Consider the following 20052-nt stretch of genomic DNA (forward strand, 5'->3'; position numbering starts at 1 on the left):
GAAAAGGAAATTCAATCAACTGAATTCATTTCCTAGCTCTAGCACAGAGCTAGTGTCGACACAGTGGGGGGGAGCAAACAGTCTGTGTGGGGCCTTGGGCAAAGCACGGGGCGGGGGCTCTGTGCTCCCAGAAGCGGCAGGGCTCGGGAGAAAGGGGCGGGACAGGGGGCAGCAACCCACCGGGCTGCATGAAGCACAGTGTACCTCCTCTAGCCTTGGAGTTGCATAGAGTGTGCTGCGCACTGGCAGCGATTTAAAGGGCCAGAGCTCCAGCCACAGTAGCCCCTTTAAATCCCCAGATCCCAGGGCAACTGTCCCTTTTGCCCTCCCACCCCTGTGAGTGGGCCTGAACTTGGGTGAGACACTTCAGTCTTTCTTTGTACCAGTTTGTAAAGTGGGAAAAAACTACTCCTCTTCTCCCACCTTTTATCTGTCTTGTCTATGTAGGGTGTATGCTGTTTGGGGCAGAGACTCTCTCTCACTAGGGGTATGTCTAGACTGCATCCCTCTGTCGGCAGAGAAATGCAGATTAGGCAGGTCGACATTGCAAATGAGGCAGGGATTTAAATATCCGGTGCCTAATTTGCATAAAATGGCTACCCTGTTTTGCTGATGCAGCACTTTGTTGGCAAAAAGCGGCAGTCTAGACCGGGATCTGTCGAGAAAGAAAGCCTTTCTCGACGGATCCTGTAAACCTCCTTGCAGGAGGCATAAGGGATCTGTCAAAAAAGGCTTTCTTTCTCGACAGATCCCCCTCTAAACTGCTGCTTTTTGTCGACAGAGTGCTGCATTGGCAAAACGGGGTGGCCATTTTTATGCAAATTAGGCGCGGGATATTTAAATCCCTGCCTCATTTGCAATGTCGACCTGCCTAATCTGCATCCCTCTGCCGACAGAGGGATGCAGTCTAGACATACCCTAGGTGTTTACACAGCACCCGGCACCTGGTGTCTGCGGGCCTGGTGTCTGCCGGGGGCCCCCGACATTCCTGTAATACAAATAAATCAATCGTAATGATCAAACAATAATTCATACTGCCCCAGGCTACAAGACTACAGCTGCGGTGCCAGCTCCACAAATGTGTCTCCCCCTCCTTGCGGGCACAAGTCGATATTGAATCTCATTTGTGACACTCAGCAACCTTTGCAGGAAGGCAAGGTGAGAAACACAAGGCAAACCAATGGAGAGAAGCAGGTGTGATGGGAGGGGTCCAGCGCCGCTTGCACCCCACTCAAGCTCCAGGCAAGGAAACATGTAAATGGAGAGTTACTCTCATCTACCTCCAAAGCATCAATTCAGCCTTTAAACAAACAGCAACGCCCAGTATATGATGCCCACCCGAGTGCCTTTGTTACTTCCACTTTGCACAGCACCCCCATGCTGCTGGCAAGCAATACACCAATGAACCCAAACCTGCTACAAAACAGCCTCCCCATCCAGCCACTTTTTGGCTCTTGTTTTACCCTGATGCTGAGTCTACACTACAGAGGGCCATCGAGCTAAGGGTGTGTCTACACTGCACCTTTTTTCTGGAATAACAGCCTTTTCCCAAGCCTGTGAGTGGGAGGGGGCCCGGACCTCTACAGCCTATGCCAGGCCCCCCCATTAACCTGCTGGGCCATGCTGCTCGGAGAGAAGGCTGGGAGAAGGGGCGGACCTGCCCCCACACTCACTGGCAGAAGGAAGTGGAGCAACGACGCTGGAAGCCGGCTGAGTGGAATGGGCTGGGGCCAGGTTACACCACTTCCCCTCACTAGTCACTGTGGGTGGGACCCCCTGCTGCCAGCTCCAGGCTCCCACTAGTCCCCTGGGCTTCCCTCAGCCCTGCAGAGCCCCCCAAAGCATGGGGATCAAGATGCTTGTTTGGGCACATGACCCGTTGTTCCCTCTCCCCTCTCCCTCGCCTTTGATGTGGTGAGCTGGTGGCAGATGCTCTCACGTCATTCCCGTCGGCACCTCGCATTCTGGTGGAGTGCTGGAATCAACAGAAGCACCCCCAACGGGCAATTTATCATGTTTAGCATGGCCCGGTGCCCGCCGACCCGGCAGGTAGCATAGCCGTGGCCTTTGGATAGCTCAGAAGCTCTTTGGAACACAGACACACTGCACCTAGCACAATGGGTCCTGGCCCAGGTCTTCAGCTCCGAGGTGCTACCCCAGAACAAGCATCCACAATCCCACTCGCTGCTTCTCACTCCCATTGTGTTTTCCTGAGCTGACAGACTTTCAAACTGAAAACATCTTAACCGGATCCAGCAAGCCACGAAACATGCATTTTAAGGAAAGGAGACAGCAGTAGGGGAATCGAATCTGTTCTAGCATCGACACCTGAGTCATAATTGGGGTGCATTCGCTCCACTCCTTCATTAAGGATAATTAGACCAAATGGCTCATTAACTATCTACGGAATGCATCCTTCTAACTTGCTTTAAGGACATCTGGCTCCGAGTGATGCCCTGGGATTTGCAAAGCCCTTGTTTCCTGTGCACCCCACCACACCACTGGCTGGAGTTCTGGCCTATAAATTCCAACCTCCTGCCAGCAACGCAGGGAACTCGGATCAAAGACACAAACGGCAGAGGGAAACTACAGGGTGAGGTTTCCTGAAACGCTCTGCGTGACCTCAGTGTGCTCCCGTGGAAGTTAACGGGTTAAACTCCTACTGACTTGGAAGGCAGCTGGCAGCATGGAAAATCCCACCCTAAACACACAGTTAAATGATCCAAGCCGAGAAACACCTTTGCATTCAAACCTGGCTCTGCCTTAATCCTTAATGCCAGACCAATTGTTATCTCCCTGCTCTGCTCTCTGCCTGCTCCCTCACCTCCCAGGCCTGCTTCGCTTTCACGCCACACAGCGCCCATCTACTCCTTCACTCGCGTCCTCTCTCGGACATTAGGGACAGTCCTCCCCTTCCTGCAAGCCCACGCATTCCATTTATCCTGCAGCCGCCTCGGCACACAGTGGCAAGGCCCTTGAAGCAGGGCCCCCATCTTCTATCTGGCACAAAACGCCCTGTCCATTCCAACGCTAGAATAATAAAATACATAATCCAGTCCACATGCTGACGGGCGCCCACCATTTGAGCTTCCCAGTCCGAGTGCGTGTCTGTGTGGTAAAGGCCCCTTCTAGGGCCGTGGTGGGCGACCCGTGGCCCATCGGGGTTCTGCGTGGGGCCCAGGAGACGTTTTATTTACCATTGTGCATGCGCAGGGTTGTCAGGTTCTGCCGTTTGTGTAGGTTTTTCCCTACTGGTATTACAAAAGTGATAGGGTGGTTAAACACTGGAATAAATTGCCTAGGGAGGTTGTGGAATCTCCATCTCTGGAGATATTTAAGAGCAGTTAGACAGACACCTGTCAGCGATGATCTAGATGGTGCTTGGTCCTGCCGTGAGGGCAGGAGACTGGACGTGATGACCTCTCGAGGTCCCTTCCAGTTCTAGTGTTCTATGATCCTACGACATGCCCGCAAAGTAAGGGTCCTGAAGTGAGGTGTGGGCTGATTGCACACAACATGGACGGCGAGAGCCGGGCGCTCCCTCTGCAGCCAATCACAGTGCTGCTACAGTTCCATCGGCCACCCTGCAAATTCTAGGCACGCAAGCGCTATTGGCAAAACGACCCTGTCCCAGGAGACTGCCTTGGTTGCCACAGTCTTGCAGCCCATTAAGATGAAGGAGGCCACTCACGTGGCCTACTCACTGGCTTCGCTGACCTAGGGACTGGTTTTGGAAAAGCTCCTGCATCTCCACGGCTCCCCTTTCTGTTTCCAATGATTTTCTCCCTTCAGCAGTGACGTGACAACCAGAGAACATAAACCCGACCTAGGCAGCAGGACGAATACATGGAAATGGAAGTAGGCATATTCACCACTGATATCAAGTGACAATACTTCTCCCTTCCCTTCCTCAGAGGGAAAACAACTGGCCGATAGAAGTTAGTTCGGCAGAATTTTGGAAACATCTGGGGGCAGCTTCCCCCCAGTGTGGCCAGTTAAACGAGGAAGAGACAAGACAAGCCCCAAGACTGTTATTCTGCCCTTGAAAATGGCCACCCTGGTGTTCGACTAAGAAGCACAGGAGGGACTCAGAGGAAACGCGGGGTGAGAGGCAGCAAGAGAGGGGAAACGGTTAAACAGAGAAGACAGGAGATGGAAGGACAGAAGGAGGGAGACAAGGTATAAGTCCGGTTCATAGAAGGACGACTCCAAGGGGACCTAATTGCCATGCTAACGCTTTGCTGTGCGGGTGTCCTGGACTATAAACACAGCCTGTCTCCAGTTCCCAAGAGGAGAGGGAGCATTTGGACAGTCTCTGAGCAGCAGCGTGGGGGAGAGAGGAGGGACTGTGAAAAGATAGCAAAGGGATAACAGGTGGCAGGTGTCTTCTAAAAAAACAACCCTGAATCTGTAAAACTCTGCATCATCAGTTTGCACATCCAGGCCTGCTACTAGCTGCTAGCACAGGGGTGGACAATAATTTCTTACCAGGGGCCACTTCAGAAATTTTTGAAGTGGTCCCAAGCTGCAACGGATGAGGTGGAAGGGGCGGGGCCAGGATACTACCCTGTTTCCCCACTGGCAGGGAAGCGTGTGAAGTCTTTGCGCCCCACCCCAGACCATCCTCCTAGGTGCCCATGCCCCTGGTGGTGGGAGGAAACTTTGCACCCTTCCCCTTCTGTCCCCAAGACAATCAGGGCTTGGGGACAGGGTAGCGTGCCAAGTCTCCTTTTGCCCTGCCAGGAGCATCTGGCGCTTCTAAGTGCCATGTGCTCCTGGCAGGGCAGGGCGGAGGAAAGTTTGTGTGCTTCCCTCTGTCCCCAGGCCCTGATTGGGCTGGGGAAGGGGGAGTGGCAGGGCCTCCATGGACCGGATCTAAGGTTGCCAGATGGCCTAACCAAAAATACCGAGGAAAACACCGGGGAAAAAATTCTGTTGAGGGTTGGGAAAAAGGGGGAGACCAAAGTTGTTGCGCCAAAAAAAAATAAAATAAAAAATAAAACAGCATTAAACAGCATGGCCCTTTCAGTGTGTGCAGAGTCAGAATAGGGATAGGAACAGGGGAAAGGCAGAATCATAGACTACTAGGCCTGGAAGGGACCTCGAGAGGTCACCGAGTCCAAGCCCCTGCCCTCATGGCAGGACCATCCCTGATAGACATTTATCTAACCTGCTCTTAAATATCTCCAGAGATGGAGATTCCATAACCTCCCTAGGCAATTTATTCCAGTGTTTAACCACCCTGACAGGTAGGAACTTTTTCCTAATGTCCAACCTAAACCTCCCTTGCTGCAGTTTAAGCCCATTGCTTCTTGTCCTATCCTCAGAGGCCAGGAAGAACAAGTTTTCTCCCTCCTCCTTGTAACACCCTTTTAGCTACCTGAAAACCGCTGTCATGTCCCCTCTCGATCCCCTTAAAAGTTGAGCACTAAGACCCAGGGATGGCATTGCTTCCCCTTGGTCTCTAGGATTTTTTCCGGCAGCCATTTTATTTTTTTGATCAAGCCAGAACGCAGCTTCCCTGCGGAACCTGGTAAGCAGGGGGATGGGGGGTGTCGGGGATCTGGGGGGAAGCCGGGGGCTGGGCCCAGTTGCCGAGTGTGTGGTAGGGTTGCCAGGTGTCCGGTATTTTTGCCTCCTGACAGGGAAAAACAGAAAATATTGGTCATTTTAGGTGTCCAGTATTTACTGAATTTTTTTTTTACCGGACAGGAGGTAAAAATACTGGACCTGGCAACCCTACCCAGATAAACCCACTTGGTGGGCTGGATCCAGCCCGCGAAGGCCCTTTTGCCCAACCCTGTTCTAGTTTAAGCATGTACAATGCCCTATGCCAGGACTACTCAACTTTGGATGCCCCGGGGGCCACAATGATACTCACAGCACATGCCGAGGGCCGCAACTGAAGTGTGGTTGCATGTACATACAAATATATGCAAATAGCTTCTTCACACTGACAGGCATGAATACAAAGATTAAGGCAAGACTACACAACACGCAGGCCCCATTTAAGTCAGTTCCACTGATAGTAATAAAATGCAATATTTACCCCATTTCCACCGATATGACAGCACTTTTAATGAGCAAGGACAGTCCAGGAATTTAACTACTAAAATGCATATCAACAGAAGACCATTAGAGAGACTCCTTTTTTGTTTTGGCTCCCCCCCTGCAGGCCCCGTATTAAGTCCCGCGTAAACCCAAACCGCACCATGGGCCGCAAACAGATGGACTGTGGGCCGTGTGTTGAGTAGCCCTGCCCTATGCGCATATACACTTAGAGGGCAGGTGGAAGGCAGTTGGCAATTTGGGCCCAATTTGGTCTAAGCCACCCTCACGTAAGGGATCTGCAAGGGGAGGTTCTTGCTCATCCTCAGGTGCACACGGGCATCAAAGGCACATGCAGCTATCTGGGATGGGGCCTCAGAGTATGTCCCATGGACAAAACCTGGAGCAGTACGAGTGAGTGTGTATCCTCAAGTACCAATGGCTAGACCCACTTGTCACGCACCTTTGTTGGTCCAGAAGTGGTGTGACCACGAAGAGAACTCTGAACATTTCTCCTAGCTCTCAGTGTTACACTCTACCTCGCCACCTCAGCCCCCAATGCCTAAAGATCCCCCAGTTGGCCTCCCTTTCATCTCCACACAAGGACGCACATCCCAGCCATCATCCTTTTACAAAAGCCAAGCTGAATGCGACTTTCTTTGGGCCATGAAGACAAGGCGCTCTAAACCGGCCAGCAGAGTTGTCACCAATGAGAAAACCACACTGGCCCCAGACACGCGCAAAACCCAGGCCCAAGTGTGCCCGACTCTGTCGTGACCACAGCACATGGGGAGCTCCCTCTGCTCCTAGTCTCCTTGCATGACAGCCCAAAAGGTGGCTGCTGGGACCCCAGAGCCAGCCAGCCCTGCAGTGTAACATTCAACATGACATTTTGCAATTGCCAATTATACAACGTGGCATCCGAACCCAGCGGCTCTTGCTTACCTCTGTGCCGGTTAGTAGTCTTGTCAAACATAAGCATAGCGTCCTCCACCTGCAAGACACAAGACGAGAATGTTAGCACACTCGCTACGAGGCGGATTATGGCAGACAAACAAATCAAGTATGGGAGAGGCAAAGTTGGGATAGTAGCAGGGTAATTTCAGGTGCGGCAGGCCCCATGGATCCATCCCATCTCAGTTCCTTTGCGTTGGAGTCAGCTCTTTCTTTTGGAAGCCTGCCACTTTCAACACAAAGCTTAGCTGCCATTTGATCTTGGAGGGAAAATGCCACTTTCAAAGTTTATTGCCCTAAAAAGCACAAACATCCAAGGAGCTATTTTTCCTCCCTTCTTCTTCTGAGGCAGCTGGAGAGAGATAAGCAAGGGCCCCAGAGTCACTGATGCAAATCAAGCCCAGGACTTCTCCAGCAGTCATTGCTGTTCTGGATGGGAATTAGAAGATTAAAAAAAAAAATGGGGGGGGGGGGGGGGGGGGAGAATCTGGTCAGCCAAAAAGGTATCCAGAGGTTTTCAAGAGGCCTTTTGAAAAGCAACAGGAGGAAGGGAGGGGGCAGAGGCTTTTAATTTGCATCAGGTTTGACATTTCCACTTCAGAAGAGAGGGCTGCCTGATGAAATGTATTGAAGTGCAACAAAATCACTTTCAAGTTTCATTACTCTTTGCATGATTTATTCCACCTACATTTAATCTGTGCCGCCACACCTAAATTTTACACTTATTTTTGACTGAGGCTGTGTGGGGATTTCTTTTTCAATATATTGTATTTTTAAAGGTTCAGAGACTCCCAGGAGCCTGGTACACTCTTATGGAGAAAAGCCTATAGAATTTATCAGGTAATTAGAACCTTTCAATAGACGGTTTAACTACTATTTAATGAAGAATTTGATCTCTGCTTTAGAAGACATGTTGGTGAAAAAACAGAATGGCACAAAAAAAAAAAAAAACCCAACACCACCACCACCAAACGTACAAACTCAAAGCCACAGCATGGATCTCATTCTTTTTTCAACTCTTTTTTTTTTAAATACTTTCTACAGTTGGGTTCATCGTGTTGTACACTACAGAGGATCCCTCCCCCCAATAAAACAATTAAACGACATATTATTTACCCATTCATTTTACACAAAGTGATTTCTTTGAAGAGTCACTCAGCAACGGCACCCACCCTGTAAAAATTACCCATGCAGGTGAGGCAGTTACATGCTGGTCCCTGAGGAGAGCTCCATTTTAGCATGCACATTAACCACTTCAGACTTTGCAGGGCAGTAGCCTAATCTTGGGGAGTGATTAAAACACGCTGGACCTGTCCATGTTACGGTGCTGGAGGCAGTTTCTGCGATGCAGTATAAACTGCAGCACAATAGATCCTTAAACAGTGCTTAGACTCCTTTTAAACCCCATTTCAGCTAACACTGTCCTCATCAGTTTGCACCCATGTGTTAGAAGCAGCCTGCACTGGAGGGATATACCATCCTCCCTTCATTCTGATTAATCATTTATCCGCTGTGTGGGTGAGACCTAAACCACCAACACAATTAGAATCCAAACTAAATAAAGTACATTGTTGTGCCACCCACATTCCCTTTCCTTGGCCCAGAAACAAAACCCACATCCAGACAGAGGTGTCAGTACGTTCAAAGAGAGTAAGGACAATCTCCCATCATTCATCTGTGCTCTGGGATTACGGGTCGATTAGTGATTGTTAAAATTCTTCAAGGCCTCCAGCACACTGGGGTCAGAATCACATTGAGCCGCTAGCCCCATTCCTTTAAACAACTCGCCTTTCTTTTTTCTTCAGCTGGAACAGCGGTGGGCTGGAAGGGGCTGCATGCAGCTCATCAGAATTCTCTGTGTGGCCTGCAAGATAGTTTGGTTTGCCGTTGCCCACGCGCAGGGTTGCCAGACTCGGCGGGTTTTTGTCCACATAGCTTTTTCCTACCGGTGTTACTGAAGTGACACGCATGCAAAGCCAGGGCACATGACGTGAGGTGCATGCCAACTGCATACCTCACTGACGGCAAGAACCGGGCGCTCGCTCTGCATCCGACCCCAGCGCTGCTACGGTTCAGCCGGCACAGCCCCAGTTTCAAGGTACGCCAGTGCCTTTGGCAAAACTGCCCTACCCCAGAGACTGTCTTGCAACAATCTTGCAACTCACTGAGATGAAGGAGTGCCGCTCGTGCAGCCCACTCATTAACCTAGGTTGCCCGCTGCTGATCTGAAACCACCATGAGCAACCCCAGAGGCAAACTATATGCTGACCACTCCTGTGCCAATCAGCCTACAGTCCAGCTTCATGACCCTTCTTACCACAAAATCTTTGTCCAAAATCCCAGCCCCAAAAGAGGGTCCCCCAAGGCTTATGTGAACTATAAATACAAGATAACCACTTGACCCGCCACTACTGTCTTCTGATCCAGATCAGGGATGTTAAATATCGGTTAATTAAATAGTCAAGTAGCCTCATGAATTCTTAGTCGACTATTCTATAGTCCCTGGCGACGGGGCCAGCAGCAGCGCGGGGTGCCAGGTGGGAGCAAGTCCACGAGGGGAGCTGGGTTAAAAACCAGCTCCTCTTGCAGACCCGCTGCTTGTCTTCGGTGCTGCTGCCCAGAGCGGGGGTCTGAGCTCCTGGACCTGATGCAAACTGGAACTGAGCTGGGCTGCCTGCCTGCCCAGCTCCGAATACACTTAAAATGCAGAGATACAGCAGGGGTAGGTCCTAGTCCGGCCACAAGCTAGGAGTGAGCCAGGCTGCTAAAAATTTACTGGTGGGAGAGAGGGGGGCAGAATGCATGTAGTTTATAGCATTAAACTATCAGGTATTGCTTATCAGTTAATCGACTACACTATTACATCCCTAATCCAGATGCAATCTAATCGGAACGTGCAATGTGCAAGGATTCTCTTGACTGTAAGCAGGCCAGATGCATCAATCCCCGACCAGCAGTGTCATTATAAAGTACAGGGATGTGAACAGCTGTGGACTCCCGAATCCCATGCTGAGTTTCTCTGGCCAGAGGCGCCTCTAACCCAGGGCATGGTTCTCTGGCCTGCTGCGGCAGCTAGACCAAAACACAGGCTAAAGTTTATATTGTTTGAAGACTGCTTTGGTAGCTAGGAAACAAAGAGCTGAACAAACAGGTGCCAAAAAGACATCGCTCTGCAGCACTCATCGACAAGGGGAGGCAACCTGTGTCCAAAGGGAAAGCAATGCACAGGGTGACGCGGATCCTTCTACACTTCTTCATCCATGCCCCCAGATGACAGCATTAAGCTAATTAGCACAGTGCTGGTGTCCATGTGGTTAATTTCCCAAATTCCCCCATCATTATCGAACAACAGTTTCCTAGGGACATTAGAAATACTCATCCTTGTTTTTAGAGTTGAAGGGAAAAAATAATGCATCCGCCCCGTACTCCTTTCTCCCCATCTCCACTAAAATTACCAGGCGGGACAAGAACTGGACTGGAGCAGTGCAAATGGAAGTTTTCTTTTTGGGTGAGTGGCACATTGAAAAGAAAACACAATTGTTTAGAGTCAAACTGAAAAGTTTTAAAACAAATCATTTCAGCTTAAATGAAATATGGGTTGAGCCTCTCTAGTCCCGCACCCTCAGGAGGTGACTGGTGTCGAACCAGAGAATTTGCTGGACTACGGGAGGTCAGTATTGTTTGGCAGTATCACTAGCACTTCCACTGCTTCTTGGGCTCTTAGGCAGCACAGAACACAGAGAGCCAGGACTGGTGGCTGTAAACAAACTTTACAGGGCCACGGAAAACTTGACTGCACCCATAGACATCCAGCTAACTAACATCATGCTGAACGATGGATGTTGCCAGACCAGAGAGTGCTAGACTAGAGAGGTTTAGCCTGCATATATGTTTAATTTCAGGCACTTTTTAATGCTTTTTTTTTTTTTTACAGGTCACCTTAAAAAAAAAATTCTTTTGAACCGAAATATCAAAATGTTTCCATTTTTCATGCTTTTCAAATAAACCAAAATAGTTCATTAAAAACTGACATGAATTAGTGACACGGTTTGGTTTTGCTGAACCTGCATTCTTCTCTCAAAAAAAAAATTGCCTGTGCAAAATTTCATTCCCCTCTGATCCTGACTTCCTGGTTGCTGTGGGACTGAGGGCTTGCCTACACTTACAGAGCTGCAGCTGTGCTTCAGTGGTGCTGAGGAAAGCTGCTACTTATGCCAAGGAGAGAGCTTCTCAAATTATCACAGCATGCGGTCTGAGAAGGCGTAGTTATGTTGTAGGCAGAAGCCCTCCTCTCTACACCAGGAGTTAGGTGGTATAACTGTGTTGCTCATGGGTGTGGAAGTTCAACACACAGAAGTCTGTAGTGTAAACAAGGGCTAAGGTAAGTCTTATTAGGGAGGATTTCAATAGACTGAAACCTGAGCTGCGGCTCTCAACAGCCTTTTCTTTCCTTCCCTGTGGATCACAGGAGTGGCAACCACCCTAGGCATTAGCCCATTGGACAATCACAGACTCCAATCACAGCCCAAATCCCGGTGAGGGAAGAGGGATGGTCTTGGAATTGGATTATCTCAGGAGATGTATATGTAGTTCCTGGTTCCGCTATGCCCTTCCTGCATGCCTTGGGGAGAAACATGTCAACTCTTTGTTCTTTAGTTCCCCATCTGTCAAACGGAGATTGATGATGTGTGTTCTCTCACCCTCCGAGTGACTTCCGTGGGAGTTAGGCGCCTAATCACCTTTATTGATGTAGTCCAAAGCTCTTTGGGGAAAGGACTGTCTCTTTCTAAGTCTTCATACCACAATGGGACCTCATGGGGGGCAAATAAATAATAGTAACACCGAGACCTCCCGAACAAAGCTGGGGGAGATTTCGGCCCATGTGAGCTCAGCCATCTTGGTGAGATTTGCGCTTTGTCCACACTGGGAGGAGGACTACAAAAGTTTTAGCTCAAAATCAAAGCCATAAAGGAGAGGTACAGCTCCAGGGTTCAACTCTGAAATCCTGCAGAATCCAAGCAGGTGAAGTAAGTCTGAGAGCACTTCCAATTTTGACCAGCTTCTGGTTAAAATATAACCTTAAAAAGCAGCAGGGTGGTTTCAAGCCAGCTGGTGCACTTTCAGCAATGCCTAATTGGTTATCTTTTCTGTTTCCTAAGGTCAGAACATTTTATCTCCGTCTCTGCCCTTTCTGAGTTAACCCCACCCCAACATTATTTTTAGGGCAGCCATTGTAACAGAAGAATAGCCTCTCTCCTCCATAGTCCGGTGACACAATAGGACTTCTCAACGACTTCTGAATAGATAAAGTGCAATGGTGAAAGAGAAATTCTATTAGCACTTTACAAAATAAAACATCTAAGAGCCAGTTAGACAAGGGAGAGGGGGAAAAAATCAATATGGATAAGGCTGCACATTTAGAAAAACTTTTCACCAGTTGCAAAAGTAAAAAGGAAGAGGGGGAGGTAGAAGGAATGGGAGGGAGGAAACTTATTAATTCAGAAAACCCATCAATGCTATGGAAATCTGGCAGAACAGCAAGAACTGAAACTAGAAGAATTTGAATATACAAAGGGCTGAATAGAATGAAAAAAAAAACCCCACACTACTTCACATACACAGCTTGTTTCTCACGGTTCTCTGTGAATCAAACACAGGATTGTTTAAGTCTCCATCAAGGAGAAATAAGGGACACAGTAAAGGTAAAAGTGGCAAACCTGGTAGTAAGCAAATTGATCTCTCTCTCTTTCAGCAGGGCAAAAAATAAAAGATCTGCACAAATGAAACTCGTGTAGGCGTGGTTGCTATGGCCAATAAAGAGCCACAAGTTAATGCTTTGGTTTGCCCTGGGATTTCTCCTGTTTGACTCTCTTGGGCAGGGGTGTCCAAACTTTTTTCAAAGAGGGCCAGATTTGATGAAGTGAACATGCGTGAGGGCCGACCATTTTGCCTGACATTCTTTGAACCATTAAAATTAAATGCAAATTAACTATTTTATGCAAAGTTTATTGCAAACGGCAAACGACATAACACCAACTATACATGTTGGGCTCGTCTACACTGGCCCCTTTTCCGGAAGGGGCATGTAAATTTCACCTATCGTAGTAGGGAAATCCGCGGGGGATTTAAATATCCCCCGCGGCATTTAAATAAAAATGTCCGCTGCTTTTTTCCGGCTTTTAAAAAAGCCGGAAAAGAGCGTCTACACTGGCCCCGATCCTCCGGAAAAAGTGCCCTTTTCCGGAGGCTCTTATTCCTACTTTAAATATCCCCCGCGGATTTCCCTACTACGAAAGGTGAAATTTACATGCCCCTTCCGGAAAAGGGGCCAGTGTAGACGTAGCCGTTGTGTCCAAATATATTTATAACTGATTTAGACCAACTGACATTAACTGAGATTTTACAATGTATTCATCTCAATTGAAAAAAAAAACTTGCCTACACTAATGTGAAGGGTGAAACTGAGATCTGGACTGCAGCACATAGGCTAGGTCTGGTTCAAAGGCAGTCCCTGATCTCAGCAGCTGCGGAGTCCGTCCCTGATCTCAGCAGCTGCGGAGTCCGTCCCTGCACTCTCAGCCCCAAGGTAGAGGGCTTGCAGGGTCAGAGGCGGGCGGAGAGCGCAGGGCACGCTGGCCTGACGGCTGCCCGGGGGCAGGGCGAACCCGTAGCCAAGCGGGGGAGCGGGGCTGCGGACGTGCCCTACTTGGTGGACTTTAGGACCGCAGCGGCCGCCATGGATGGCGGCGGCACGGCCGGAAGCGGCGCCAGTCAGAGGAGCGCCGGGGAGCCAGGAGAGGGGGAGGAAGCGGGGGCTGTCCCTGCACTCTCAGCCCCAAAGCGGAGTGCAGGGGCAGGGTTTGGGACCGCAGCGGCGGCGGCGACCCGAAGCGGCGCGCTGAGCGCGCCGGTTAAAAAAAGCACCGGGGAGCCGGGAGAAGCGGGGGGCCGTATTAAATCCGACCGCGGGCCGCATTTGGCCCGCGGGCCGGACTTTGGACATGCCTGCTCTTGGGGGTGGCTGGATGCTGCAAATTTTCCAGGTCTCATTTAAAAACATGAAACATTCATTTACCCTAAAAGTAGGGAAGTTTGTCTAGTGGTGGGAGGTGAGACCAGACGACAGGACTTCTAGCTTCTATTATTGGCTGCGATCCTGATTCGCTGTGTGACCCCATTCATTGTTCTGAGCTCATCAGAAGTACATGTGACAGAGGGCTAATGTAACAGAACTGTAATAAAATTCGCTAAGGCCCTCACTTTTTTTCGTGTCCTGTAACCCTTGTGTAACCCAGTAATGAGTGCGGAAGTGACGTGGGGGGGGGGGGGGGGGGAGAGCAAGGGGCCAGCAGCTAGCCGGGCCAGAGCCTCTGGGCAGCCCAGGGAATTAGGAGTCTCTCTGAGGAAGGCACGGGCCCGCCTCTTGCACTCACTGCCATGCTGCAGAGGGGCACAGTTGGGAGAGCAGAACAGGCTGGGGCTGGGTTGCTCTGCTTCCCCCCTACCCTGCTTCCATTGAGTGTAGGGGACACAATGCCTGCTACTGGCGCTAGGCCAACCACTAGTTCTCAAGGTTGTGATGATCTGGGGAGGGACTTGGGGAAGAGGTGGGAGTGGAGCAGCGACAGGGAGGGGCAGAGAAGAGACAGAAACAGGCAGGGCAGGGGAGGCTAAAGTGGAAAGGGGTGTTCCAACTCCCCTCCCTCCTGACTAGGGGTGGTCCCGGGAGGAGTAGGGTTGCCAGATGGTTTAACTAAAAATACTGAACACTCCCCACCCCCAAAAAAACCCACCAGGGAAAAAATTCTGTTGAGAAAAATAAAAGGGGGAAGGGGGGGGGAGAGAGACCAAAGTTGTTGAGGAAAAAAAAAAAAGGACTTTGAGAGTTGTTAAGAAAAAAAAGTAAAAAAAAAAAAAACAGTGTGACCCCTTTAAGAAACACTTTTGAGGCTTTTTGGCTCTGACAGGCTGCTCTGCGCCAGGCCAGAAGGCTCCCCTTCAGAACCGGGTAAGCACCCGGGATTTTTGCCTCCTGACCGGAAAAAAAAGAAATCAGAAAATATCAGACATTTTAGGTGTCCGGTATTTTCTGAATTTTTTTCTCCAGACAGGAGATGAAACTACTGGACTATCCAGTTCAATACCAGACACCTGGCAACCCTAGGGAGTCCTCACATGTCTAGTCTCTCTCTACCCCCGGGTCCCTCCTCACCTGTTACCCCGGGATCAGTGTCTATTTCATTGCCCTCAACTACAGAGCCTGGATCTTTAGCTCAAGCTGTACAAACTAATGACTGTAGGTGCAGACATCCCCAGTTCAATCCCTGGGTTCAGTCAAGTGCCTATCACACAAAGACTCTCTTTGGGTGCCAGTGGGAAACACCACACGCAAGGACACACAATTGAAATGGTACAAGTGTTCAACGCTCTGCAGGGCTTTTGTTGTGAAGTAAACCAGGCCACCTGCCTGCACAGAGCAAGCCAGAACTCAGTTTGAGCCTGCATCTACACAGCACAACACAAGCTTTTGTGCTTAACTCAGGTTTTGCCGTGTAAATGTATCCTGAGACTGTAAAAGTTCCTAAGCCCCTCACCTGAAACTACCTGCACCATCTCCTTCATGTTTACATCTAGGGACTGTTAGCTTGGCATTTCAGTTGATCTCAAAAGCTGTGGAGCAAGGAGGCCTTGCTCTTACTGTCTGCTCTGAGAGAGGAAGAGGGAACCTTTTTACTGTGGAGAACCTGAAGGAGAGATTCTTAATCAATGCCGGGAAGGGGGTGGAGCGTGGACGGAGCATTTATTTAGCAAGGGAGTTTTAGGAAGCAAGAAGTTTGGGGAAAAGCAGATAGAAATCCAGGCAGGAAAAAGAGCACAGCTCAAAACAGCACAGGTTATTAAGAGGCCAGAAAGTTGGGCCAACTGAAGGCATCTCAAGGGCTGTTAAGAATAACACATTTGCCCAATTTGCTGTGGGTAGGTGTAAGGATGTTAAATTGCATTTAATCAACTAATTGACTAGTTGATGGAATTTCCATCGACTAGTCGATAAACGGGGGACACTGCAGAGCCACAGCGGGGTCAGTTCCTGGATCTCAGCGCTAACTCAGTTGCAGCTCTGCTTTTAAAATATATTAAGAGCCAGGAAGCTTTTAATACATTTACAAGGCTGAAGCACAGGGGGGAAGAGAGGGGACCACTCGGCACAAGTCGGGACAGCTGATTCCTAGCTCATGCCTGGTCCTCGCTGCTGTGCTTCAGCCTTTTAAATGTATTAAGAGCCGGCTGGCCCTTAATACATTTAAAAACCAGAAGTGCAGCGTCCGGGCCCCCACTACACCTCCCCTGCCCCCTACGGGGATGGTGCTGGGGGGAACCGGCTTTTAAGCCAGCTCCCCCAGCAGTGGCTCCCCCTCCGCACCCAAGGGGGGTGAAGCGGCTAGTTGCGTCACTACTTGACTATCCGATAGTCGACTAGTTGCTTACATCCCTAGGTAGGTGTCTAGGGAATGTAGACGGGTGCCCTTCCTGGAAGGCACTAGGGATGTCAGTCTAAATTAGGCTTCTTTCTCATCTCCCCAACAGGGTTGCGAGGCACCAGGGAGAAGCCAGGCTTTCGCCAAGCCTCTGGCTTTCTACCAGAATGCCCGGCTGATAAGGGACCCTGGCAGCTTCAGTCAACACAGCCGTCCGGGCCACTCGAAGTCCAGTTGGCTACAGCAGCCAGCTCCATGCAGCTCCTGGAAGTGGCTGGGTCCTAGGTGCCTGAGCAGCCAAGGAAGTTCCGTGCCCTGCCCCTGCCCGCAATGCAAGCACTGCCCTGAGTACAGGCTCCGCAGTGCCCATTGGCTAGGGACCACGGCCAGGGAAGCTTGGGGGGCACCTGTGGGCACAGTGTACAGAGCCCCCAGGCCCTTCTGCCTAAGAGCCAGAAGGACATGCCAGCCACTTCCAGGAGCCACCTGGCTAAGCGCCACCTGGAACCCACACCCAAACCTTCTCCTGCACCCTTATTCCCTCCTAGAGCCTGCACTCCCCACTCCCTACTTCCCATAGTCCCCTTCCTGCACCCAACCTCTTACCCCAGCCTGGAGCCCCTGCATCCGGAACACCGCATTTCTGGCCTCACCCTGGAGCCTGCCCGTCCTGCCCCCACACAAGCCCAGAGCCCATAACCCGTCCCGTGCACCAACCCCTAACCACAGCCTGAGCCCCCCTTCTGCACCCCATGCCTTCATCCCTGGCCCGAGCCAGAGCTCTTGCTCCCTCCTTCACTCCTGTCCCCTATCCCAGACTGGTGAAAATGAGTGAGTGAGCAAGAGTAGGAGAGACTGAATGATGGAGGGAGGGGGTATGGAGTGCGCAGGGGGTGGAGCCTCAGAGAAGGGGGCGGGGTAAGAGTGTTCGTTTTTCTGCAATTAGAAAGTCTGTGACCCTAGAGAAGCCCAAATCCCAAGGGGTTATGTCCCTTCAGCTTTGTGGAGACAGAAGGAGTCTGTTCCTATTGGTCACCTTTCAAATTACAGTGATTTCTCTTTGAACAAACCTCCTGAGCCATAGGCCTCATGAAGAAGTAGGGAAAGAACAAACATAACCACGTCTCATGGACAGTTCGTTTCCGAGCACACCAACCACCAGACAGGTCACCTCCCTGGAGTTTCATGCCGAAGTGCTTAACAAGAGGCTAATCCTCCAAAGAAGGACCCAGCGAGCTGAAGTGTTATTTAAAAGAAAAATAGTAACATATACAGCCAAAAACAATTATCCCCACATGGCTCGATGTGGCAGCTTAAGGAGCTGATTAATCCAAACTAATTAAGAGCAGCAAATGAGAGTATTACAAACGCTCACAAAGTCTCAGCACTTTGGGGGGAGGGAGAGTGTTATAGGACTCAAAAGATAACACTAGTAACAAATGAATGGCTACGTGGAAGTCTGAAAGAGTACTGTATCTGTTCACTCTTCACACACACCCCACCCACACCTAGCTCAGTCCCTGAACAAAACTACAATAGGTTTCTTACATAAAGCTTAAGTAATAGGTTGTAGTTTATTTCATGTTTCTTTTCAATCCACCCAGGACCCTGGGAAAAGGAAGGGATACATGGAATCTTTAATCACTGTCTGGAAGAAGGGAAAGAGAGAAAGGGGAAACAAGATCAATGGAGCCAAGGGTTTGAATAACCCTGCAGTTCCTATGGTTATATAAAATACATCTGACCCGTTCACAAAATAATCTACAGAGATAAATGTACTTGATATTTTCCACTTTAATAGCTGCATATATTTAAAGCAACCAAATGAGGGTGACCTAAATAAAATGGCTATTAATTGTACATCAGGCAACTCTGAATTGAATCCATTTGATTCTGCCCAGTAGAAGAGCATACAATATTCTTCCTGCACTATTTTTTCCCCCCTTCTTCTTAAGGGCTTGTAATGTGTCTCACTTTTACAAGCCACAGGAGATCAAACTTTTAGTCTGGATCATGTCCTAATGGGAAGATGGGCTCCTTCCTCCTGCAAGAGCAAAGTGCAATTTCACAGCTCGCTCTCAGGTGGGATTTTCAAACAGGCTCACCGTTGGCCAAATTCTGTTGAAGTCAATGGTAACCTCAACGGGGCATATTGCGACCGTAGGAAATTCCCACCCTATCTTTGGCAGCTTTTATTTTGATGAGACTGACTTGGGGCTTGATTTAAAACCAATTGAAGTTAACATGAGTGTTTCTATTGACTGCAGGGCCTGTTTAACGATGGCAGTGAAATTCTAGCAATACCCCTTTAGATTAGCTACCGTTTGGGACTTTCATGTGCCATGCCACCAGGGAAACCTGTGAGCAGAAGAACTGGGCTCAGGATAAAGGGGGGAGAACTCCCACCTCTTCCAAAACCAGCCCTCTCCTCAAAAGAGAGGTGTTTTTTGAAGGAAATTATATAACATCAGTGGTCTGGGAAACCCAGCTAGCTCCATCCTCTTGCTTTTTTAGGCTGAGATCTCACGTCTCTAATATTCTCATTTCCTTCTCTCCCATCAATAACTAGAAAAAGAAAGCAGCAAGACACAAATGTAAATACAGGTTAAACCTCTGCCATCTGGCACTCTCTGGTCAGACAACATCTGTAGTCCGGCACGATTTCAGTTAGCCAGATGTCCACTTATCATGGGGGTGGCCAAGTTTCCTGCGGTCCCATAAAGTTTGTTTACAGTCACCAGTCCTGGCTCTCAGTGTTCTGTGCTCTTATTTAGCTCCAATTTACCCCTAAATGTCTCCTAAGAGCCCAGGAAGCAGTGGAAGTGTTGGTCATGCTGCTAGAGAACATTCACCTCCTGTGGTATGGCAGCTTCTCTGGTTCGGCACCAGTCATGTGGGGGGTACCAGACTAGAGAGGTTTAGCCTCCACCTTTATGTCTAGCTGTAGCCAGCAACACCACCTCCCCCCCCCCGCCCACCATAGGCTAGAAACCTCCATCCCAGCAAGATGCTTAAGCTTGTGCTTAACTTCAAGCTCATTACCTGACCCACTGAAGAGGATGAGGGTCAATGATTTAAGCACACACTTCAACAGAGCTGAACCAGGGCTAACGAGAGTGGACCTAACGGAGCAGCAGCACTCCACAGGAAGCCTGCCCCAGCCAAGCCCAGCAAGCAGATACCATGGAGCAGGAAAACTACTGGAAGGCTCCTCCTTCACAGAGTCGGTGGGAGAACGCGAAGAAGTGGTTTAGTTAATGCATGGAGGGGAAGCAAATTACAGATGGAAATCACAGAGCAAGTCAGAAGACAAAGGCTTGACATCAGCCACTGATGGCAAGAAACAGTTGCTATCCGCACCCCTGACAGCTGTCACATGGAAGTGGCATCTGCTGCTGGGCCGCTGGCAAGCAGCTTTCTCCGAGTGATGATTGTACGCCTCTCCCTTTCAAAACTCCACCATCTACTTTCGCCGCCATCCCATTCCTCTAGGGCTAGTGGCCTTGGCAAAACCCAGGGAAGGAAACCACTCGGATTTGCTTCCGAGCCTCCTGCCTCTGAGTTGCGCATGTAG

The 20052-nt window shown here is 49.7% G+C and overlaps 1 protein-coding gene across 26 annotated transcripts in view; it reads right to left on the minus strand.

Annotated features, from left to right (window-relative positions):
• MSI2 (musashi RNA binding protein 2) overlaps positions 1–20052 on the minus strand; it is a 470472-nt gene that overhangs the window by 211628 nt on the left and 238792 nt on the right. For all 26 annotated transcript variants that reach the window (XM_075904806.1, XM_014581344.3, XM_014581342.3 and 23 more), the window contains one exon: positions 6994–7042. In XM_075904806.1, the coding sequence (XP_075760921.1) occupies positions 6994–7042 (49 nt within the window). The remainder of the gene's footprint in view (positions 1–6993; positions 7043–20052) is intronic.

This window comes from Pelodiscus sinensis, chromosome 21 (genome assembly GCF_049634645.1).
Source record: "Pelodiscus sinensis isolate JC-2024 chromosome 21, ASM4963464v1, whole genome shotgun sequence".
In the NCBI taxonomy this organism is placed as follows: domain Eukaryota; kingdom Metazoa; phylum Chordata; order Testudines; family Trionychidae; genus Pelodiscus; species Pelodiscus sinensis.